The sequence below is a fragment of the Geotrypetes seraphini genome, chromosome 8, assembly GCF_902459505.1.
Source record: "Geotrypetes seraphini chromosome 8, aGeoSer1.1, whole genome shotgun sequence".
NCBI classification, from domain to species: domain Eukaryota; kingdom Metazoa; phylum Chordata; class Amphibia; order Gymnophiona; family Dermophiidae; genus Geotrypetes; species Geotrypetes seraphini.
The window spans coordinates 132,907,372-132,916,142 of NC_047091.1; the positions used below are offsets into that span (position 1 = coordinate 132,907,372).

General features: G+C 43.0%; 1 protein-coding gene across 11 annotated transcripts in view; it reads right to left on the minus strand.

Annotated features, from left to right (window-relative positions):
* Positions 1-8,379, minus strand: part of SLC2A11 (solute carrier family 2 member 11) — a 73,095-nt gene extending 64,716 nt beyond the window's left edge. For 2 of the 11 annotated variants that reach the window (XM_033956235.1, XM_033956231.1), the window contains exon 1: positions 2,202-2,263. Coding sequence is in view for 7 of the 11 variants with exons in the window: in XM_033956231.1 (XP_033812122.1) it covers positions 2,202-2,222 (21 nt within the window). In the remaining 4 variants the exon portion in view is untranslated. The other 9 variants (XM_033956232.1, XM_033956227.1, XM_033956228.1 and 6 more) reach the window with 8 other exon arrangements.
* Between the last annotated feature and the right edge of the window lie 392 nt (positions 8,380-8,771).

Consider the following 8,771-nt stretch of genomic DNA (forward strand, 5'->3'; position numbering starts at 1 on the left):
GATAGCCCCCCTCCCCAGCCTAGGACAGGAAGTGATCCTCTGACCTCCTGATACTCCCCCAGCCTAGGCAGGAAGTGACCCTCTGACACCTGATATCCCCATCCCCAGCCTAGGACAGGAAGTGATCCTCTCACCCCTGATACTCCTGCAGCCTAGGACAGGAATTGACCCTCTGACGTCCTGATACTCCCCCAGCCTAGGCTGGAAGTGAACCTCTAACACCTGATAGCCCCCTCCCCAGCCTAGGACAGGAAGTGACTGACTCCCCTCCCATACTCCCCCTAACCTAGGACATGAAGTGGCTTTGACTCCCCTTCCCCCCCCTACTCTCCCTAGCCTAGGGCAGGAAGTGAGCTTCAGCCCTTCCCTTGGACGGGAAATAACCTTGTCCTGCCTGTCAAGGCCAACCTAGTTTGAGGGCGGAAAGCGTCCGAGGACCTGGGAAGAGCCAAGGAACGGCCCGAGGCGGGAGCCGGGCTCGAACATGCGGCGCCTCCATACCTTTGTTCGCAGGAAGCCGAAGCTCAGCCCCGGGCCACCGCCGTCCTCCTCCTCCTCTTGTCGCATCCCGGCCTAGGAGGGGCCACAGCGCCGACCCAGCAGCATTGCTGGCGGGACGGAGGACAAGCGCCGCTGGCACTGAACACACTATACCGAACCACTGCGCTCAGATCTATATATAGTCTCACACTGCACCTGCACTGACACACGTTCACTTATACTCACACTGTGCACCCATACATGTGCTGCCACCCCCACATTCATAGACTACATCCGAACGCACGTTCACACTGCATTCACCTGTGCACACGCTCGTGCACTGTGCTGACACACTGCACTCACATATCCACATATGCATACACGGTATAGACACACTGCACCAACGTTCTTGAGCTGGTTATTTAAATTTGGTTGTGCCTGTGATCTCTGAGTGAATGTTCTGTGCAGGCATATCTACATGCTTCACCCACACACGTTCATGCATCCTGTCTTTGCATATTCATATCCATTGCGTTCACGTTTCATGCATAAGAGTACCTGAAATACACACATGGAAAACAGACACAGCATATAGACATATACACTGAGTACTTGATCTTCACTCCCAGTCCCTCTGGGCTACCAGCAGATCAGGTTTTGAGTATACATTAGAGAGGTTTTCATGCAAATCTCTCTCATGCATTAAGCCTTAAAGCAGGGGTGTCTAACCTGCGGCCCAGTGAAGTATTTTGTGTGGCCCCAGTCGAGGGCGATGCAGTGTTTCCTTTGCTGCCCCTGCGTGTTTACCGGCTCCCTCATGTGTCTTACTGCAGCGTTTCTGTGGCCCCAGAAACATTTTTTTCCGGCCAATTCGGCCCAGTGAAGCCAAAAGGTTTGACACCCCTGCCTTAAAGCATCTTGAAAACCTGATGTGTTGGCAGCCCTTAAGGATTGGGAGTGAAGTCCAAGGTTCTAAGTGCTTCAGTAATACCAGAACTCACACACCATTCCAATTGCCATTGTTCTCATGACCCACAGACACACTGTGCTTGTACTACATAGTACAGTGACTGTTCTTATCCACATACATCATAACATCTGTACTCATCTCAACGAGTTAATCATGCTGTGACCGTCATTACATTATCATGTCCCCAGCCCATATAAAAATTAAGCCCAAGTCCTGTGCATGGTAGTCACTGCTGAAGCACTAGGCTAATCCTAGTTGCTTTTTGCTGCAGCCTACAACACCGTAAGCTTTTATTTGCAACTATTCCTTCCCCTCCCATCTATCCTAGTAATTGCAGTGACAGACCGGAGGGCACAAACTCTGATTCCTACTATGTGCCCATTTGGACAAACATTTGGTGTCACAAATCAATAAGCAGGCTGGCACCAGGAGCAAGATATGTCCGGTGTTTAAACACCACAGCCTCTCCTTTTGCTTTTAAGAGCAAGATTCTAGAAATTGCAACCTGCACAGATTCAATCTAATCTAAAACTTAGGGTTTATATACCGCATCATTCCCAAATTGGAGCTCGATTCGGTTAACATAAAGATGAAAGCAAAGTCATAGTTTTTGGATAGAACATAAGCTTAAGCCAAAGTTTAATACTACCTGAACTGGCAAAAAGCTCAAATAGAGCTGGATTCATTCATAATGCGGGAGTCACTCCCTATAGATTAATCACATCCCTGCTGAAACACTAGAAATTCATACCGCTTTTTGTAGTCGTTTCATTCCTCTTAAGGTGAAAGACTATGCGCTTGTTTCTGTTCAAAAGATGTCAATGAAAGGTTTAGAAGGCAGAGTAGTAATATAGAGTTGTGCTGCAGGAATGCCTTTATTTAGTCATCCATTATATGGTCACTAGTCACGGCATTACACTTGTAGGAAGTATCCATGATAAAGTGGCAACGCAGGTGAGAAAATTATTTATTTCTCTTTGGATAATGAATGCCCTGGTTTCACCAGCAGTAGCTATTTAGTCACTAAAGCTGGGTTTTACTAAACGGCGCTAGAGGTTTTTAGTGCGGTCCGGAAAGATAAATGCTCTGATTCTCAAAGGAATTCTATGATCTTCGGAGCATTTATCTCACCGGCCCGCACTAAAAACCTCTAGTGCCGTTTAATAAAAGGAGCCCTAAGTGGGAAGTAGTGTTCTTAGACTCTTTGTCCTATTGCGTGTATAGAAACATAGAAAGTGACGACAGAAAAAGGCCGATGGCACATAAGAGCGAAAAACATTAGGCTAGTCCTTAGGACATACCTAACCAGTCAGGATTTTAGGATACCCACAATGCATATGCATAAGATAGATTTACATGGAATGGAAATAGTGCATGTAAATTTGGCTCATGCATAACATTGGCCAATACTCATTATGGTGTTTCAAATGTTAGACCTGTTTCTGGGTATATTTGACCTGCTGATTCAAAAAATGGCACGAGTTTTCTCCTTTCAGCTCTAGTTTTTGAGATACAGAACATGTGCCATATACCACTCTTCACTCTGCTCACCCATTACAAAAATCAGGATATTTTAATGTAGTGTTTATGCATGAAGGAAACATTAAAAATTAAAAGAAAAGTGTACAACATGAAAATCTGCTTATTTCATACCCAAAGCACTAGTTTATGATACAAACTTTCCAGTCAATCGACACACAAGAAGTTCCTTTTGTAAGACTTCTGAGAGTGGGATCTGCCAGGACAATCCTGCATAAGATTCCAACAATAGTTTGTCATCGTGTGCATCCCATCTTCCTTGTTATCTAGCTTCCATTGTTTTTATGTCTTGGTGAAATCTTTCACCTTGCTCTTCACTTAAGTCACCAAGGCTCTCTGGAAAGCGATCTAAGTGACTGTGCAGATAATGGACTTTAATACTCATGTTACAGCCAAGCCTGTTGAAATGAAGGAGCATATCTTCTACTAATTGTGTGTAGTTGTCTGCCTTCTTGTTGCTAATAAAGTTTTTCACAAGAACAAATGAAGACCAGGCATATGATTCGATTTTATTAATTAATGCTATGAAATGTGGGTCATTTATAAGTTGTCTGATCTGTGGACCATCAAAAATTCCTGCCTTCAGTTTTTCCATAGTAAATCCAGGTAACATGCAGTATGAGGTACATAATCGAAACAAAAATACATTTAAAAACCCGCCTATATCAGCACTTGGACGAACTAAAAGACAGGTCATCCAAGTGCCGATAATCGAAACGGATTTTAGACGTATCTAGAGGCATCTTAGGCCTCTTGACTGCCACTGTGTGTCCAGAGCATAAAGGGGTGTTTTTTGAGGAGTGGTTAGGGTGGGAGGTGGGTGGGATTTGGGCCGACCAAACTTAAGTCATCCTGCAGTGATAATTGAAAGTTTGATGAGACTGCCTAAACAGAACTTATACATTTGACTTAGGAGATCTAAAAACAGATATAAGTGCCCAGAAGGTATCCAAAGTGACCAGATAACCACTTCAGGGACAAAGTACAGAATCCCCTCCACACTCCCCCAGTGATCACTGACCCACACACACATACACCGCCATAAAAATCGGAATAAAAACATACCTGCCTCCAGAACACCAGCACCTGCCACAGGAAAGCCTAGTAGAGCTGCACAAAGGTGCCTTAAGTAGGCTAGTGAACCACAGAGAGGAGCACCCAGGCCCATAAGCCACTCTTAACAACTGCATTCATTGTGAAAAATGTGTGCCCACCAACCCCCGCCCCAAACCCTACTGTACTGCCATATAGGTGGCACCTGTAGCCATAAGGGCTATTGGTGTGGAAGACAGGTGGGTAAAGTAGGTTTTGAGGGGGCTCACCATGACCTACAAGGGAGTTGTGATGTTTATGTGGCACTCTTTTTGTGAAGTTCACGGTAGTGCCCTGTAAGGTGCCCACTACTCTGTTGCCATGTCTGGGTGGCCAGTCCATCACTTTGCTGACCCACATCTAAAAGGTCTTATTGGCATTTTGGACTTGGACGAGAATGTGGTATAAAGATAGACAACATGGCGGTCTGGATGTATAATTAGACGATTCTCAAAAAATATATATTTTGGATGTATTTTTCAAGAATGGACTTTAGACACTGCCAACTTTGGGCGACTAGCACCCTAGGCCCAAGACAGACTTAGATGCTTTTTTTTATTATGCCGCAAAATGTATTCAGTGCACGAACCATCTTTATTCAAAGCCTTTACAAATTGTTTCATCAGGCGTAGCTTTATATGTAGTGGCGGCAGTATGATTCTATTTCATGCTACCAAAGGTTGATTGATTACATTTTGTCCTCCAACCACCATATATTCCCTCGGAGGCCAATCTTTTATTTTTTGCCCAGTGTTCATGTTTGATTCTACTATCCCAAAGGCATAAAAAGCAAGGATACTATATCTAAGAAACTAGAACTGATGCGGTCTATCCAATGCAATTTTCTAAATCAGCATCCCAAAAAACCCCAGGAACAGGTCAAAAACCCAAGGCACCTAGATTATAATTAATTTTTTTTTTGTAGGTCTGTGTAATCATTGTGGATATCCTGAAAATCTGATTGGATGACTGTATCCCAAGGACTGTGTTGAAAACCCTTGATCAAAGCAGAAATGCAAGGAGGTCTGCTAATTCTGCCCTCCCCCAACCCACCCATTAAATGTTCTCTTGATTGAAGATTCTAAGGAGGAATGGTAAAGAGATTTCTAATTTTTTATAGGAAATTTTTAAGATTCATCTCTTAATGCCTCACTTTTTCATATCTGCTGATTTGTGAGCAGGCCTTGCTTGTGTTGTATTTTATATCTGATGCTTGTTGTCTTCCCTGTGCACAGGGATCCATAATCTAGCCTTGAACACAAGCACAATTTATTAAAAGAGAGAATCCGGAGGACTTGTCTTTAATGTCTTGATTTCTCATGTCTGCTGATTCAAAATAGTCATAAAAACATAAGTGTTGCCATACTGGGACAGACTGAAGGTCCATCGTGCTCAGTATCCTGTTTCCAAAAGTGGCCAATTCAGGTCAAAAGTAGATAAGATCCCAAAAGAGTAAAACAGATTTTATGCTGCTTGTCCTAGAAATAAGCAGTGGATTTCTCCAGTGGATCAGTGCTTAAAGTGATCCATTCCTTCAGGACTCAGTAGCTGGTCCCTTATCAAGGCCCCCTTTTATCAAGCTGCGTTAGGGGTTTTTTTTAAATCGCAGGCCACTGCGGTAAAAGCTCTGACGCTCGCAGAATTCCTTTGAGCATCTTAGCTTTTACCGCAGTGACCCACGATATTAAAAACTCTTAACACAGCTTGATAAAAGGGGGCCCAAGTTACATCTCCATTCTGTTTCACTTAAAAATCAGCCCAGATAGGAATAACACAAGAGTTGTGTTACTGTTGCTGTGAAAAAGTTTTCTTCTGGAGGTTCAACTGGAGACTCCTTTTGCAGGAAAATACTGAAATTGTAGGTATTTAGTGAACAAGGAACAACTTGGACTTGGGGCTGAATTTCAATTATTATGTATTATGTGTTTGTTGTATTATACATTTGTGATTTTAATATTCATATACTGTATATGGTTTGCTAAATTGTGTTTATGTAGCTTAGTTTGAGGTGTACAAGGAAAGGTAAACCATCAAACCCAAATAAATAGTAAAGCAGCAGAGTGTTGAGCAATAGGAACATTTCTGTTCAGAATTTGCAGTAGGTCACACCATAGAAAAGGCTGGACGTGGCTTTCTTTGTCATTGACTGCTGTGGTCAAAAATTATTCCAAAAACACCTTCACAGAGATGCCAAAGCAAAAAAGAACAGTGAAGATGACCAATGGTGCTAGAAATGTTATTATCTCAAGACGACCTTACACATACGTGTTTTGGCCAACATGCCTGCATCAGGAGTCTAATGTAGCAGTTATTATACACACAGCAAATGGAACTAAAGACAAAGGTCAGTCTGATAATCAGCACGGATATTCTGGACCCCTGCCTTACACCAAGGGCGGGAGCTGTATGTGTACGATGGTGAAAGAGGTGGCTCTCCCCCCATCTCCACAGAGATGTGCACTATTAAAGGGGTTGCTGCTGCAGCAGCTCTTCAGCTGTTGTGCAGGAAGGAGGCTGAGCTTGGAGAAAACCAAGCCTGAGCCGGTCGGTGTGAGAATCCCAAGAATCGCTGCTGCAATCAAAAATTAACCAAGGACAAAAAGTTCCACTAAAGAGGTCCAGACCAAAAGACAGTCCAAACTTCACAGGAATGGACCAAGGTTCCCAGAGAGTAGGTGTCAAAAGGTGTATTACACAAATTCCTTGGGATACAGAAATATCATTATACAATACAACCATATTATTAAAAGCGAACAATACAATGATCAGGTACACAAAATATCTATGATACTAGAGCTGAAGGCTAGACTCTACATGGGTGTCTTCTGAACACCAGAAAATTCACAAAACCTCGGTACATAAACAGTACTGGCAGCCATTTTTAAGCTTAAGAACGGCTGCTAGCATTGTTTACGTACCGAGGATTTCATCCACAATACTACAGTTTTGTGAATTTTCAAGTGTTCAGAAGACAGGGTCATACATTTCTTGATGTTTTATGATATTACAAAGGTTCACACAAAGGACCCCTGAGGAAGGCAAGTCATTGCCGAAACACAGTCCATGTAGGGTCTGCTCTAGCATCACTGATATTTTGTGTATCTGATCATTGTATTGTTTGCTTTTAATAATATTGTTGTATAGTATAATGATATTTCTGTATCACAAGGAATTTGTGTAATAAACCTTTTGACACCTACTCTTTGGGAACCTAGCAACGTGTTACACATTGTTGTCTTTGAACACAGTCAAAAATTAACCATATTGGAGGCATTAGATAGAATTTGTCACTATTTAATGTTAACTTGTAACCTGCTGAAGTGATCCTGGAGTTCTCTTTCTGCTTTTATGTGCCACGTTCATTAGTTCCTTTGTATAGTTTGAAACTGGTGATCTTTGACCCTACTCAATTTTATCATCATATGACTTAGTATGGCCCTTTCCACTTTAGAAAATTAAATAGCATAATATGAAATGAAGTAAAGCTTAAAGTGCACAAAAGTGACCTTCAGACCTGTCTAGTGACCAGTTCTTGGAGATGGTTTATCAATCAGTTCTGTTTTTCTGGTACATTTATTTTATTTTTTTAATTAATTGGGGTTTCTTAACTGTATAATTCAAATTTAACACCTTAATAAGCACACATTGGAACATTCATATTACATAGATATGATGCTAGCACTGTTCGTATAATACAAGGAAGATAGTTCTCTCACTCCTAGACTGCTGAAGGAATAAAGGGGAAAATTCTATAAATGGCGTCCTGATTGTAGGCAACGGTAGGTGTCCTACCACTGTCAACCAGCCAATCGGGATGCATGTTTTCTAAAAAAAACAAAAAAAAACAAACCCCCTGAGGCAGGCCACCTACACTATAGGCATCTGTTGCACTTAAGCTTACCCAAGGCTGGGCATGGTTTCGCCCGGAAGTGGTCTTGGGTGAGCTTAAGTAGCTTAAGCATCTCCCTAGGGCCGTGATAGGTACCTGAAATGTAGGCCAACCAAAAGCTGGTCTACATTTCAAAGAGATGTGGCTGCTATGCTGATCATGGCAAAGAAATCTCATGCCGCGATCAGCAGAGCAGCCGCGGCAGGGAACTCGCCCCCCGTGAAGTCGACCGGCAGGAGTGATGCCCACTCCGCTGCTGGCCCCGTTGATCCCCTGAACCCCAGACACTCCCCAACACCCACCCGACACTCACCTGACATTCCCCAATACCCACCTGACATTTCCCAACACGGATGAGTTGGGGCAGAAGTGATCCACTTATGCTCCTGCCCATGCAGTCTCGCTGAAGAAATGGCTGCCATGAGTTCCTGCGGCAACCTCACAAGCCTTCACATAATAATGTAGGATTAAGGATTGTAGGACAAATAAAATGGTTGGGTAGATTAGTTGGACAATGCATATCTCCCTCTGCCATCATTTACTATATTACTATGTTGAGCTACAACTGAAGAAAGGCATAAGCTAAATCCCAAATCCCTTCTCTTTTAAATTACTAGAGCTGCTGATTTTCTGCCAGGTCACTGACCTGCTACTTTCTGAAATGTAGCATATTGTTTTCTTTTCCTCTGTGCTGCTTTAGTGTAGATTCACTAAGCCCACCGATCATGTCCCCAAACCACTTTGCGACCCCAACCCGATTCACTAACCTTCCTCCCGATCCGATTTGCACCCAATCTGATC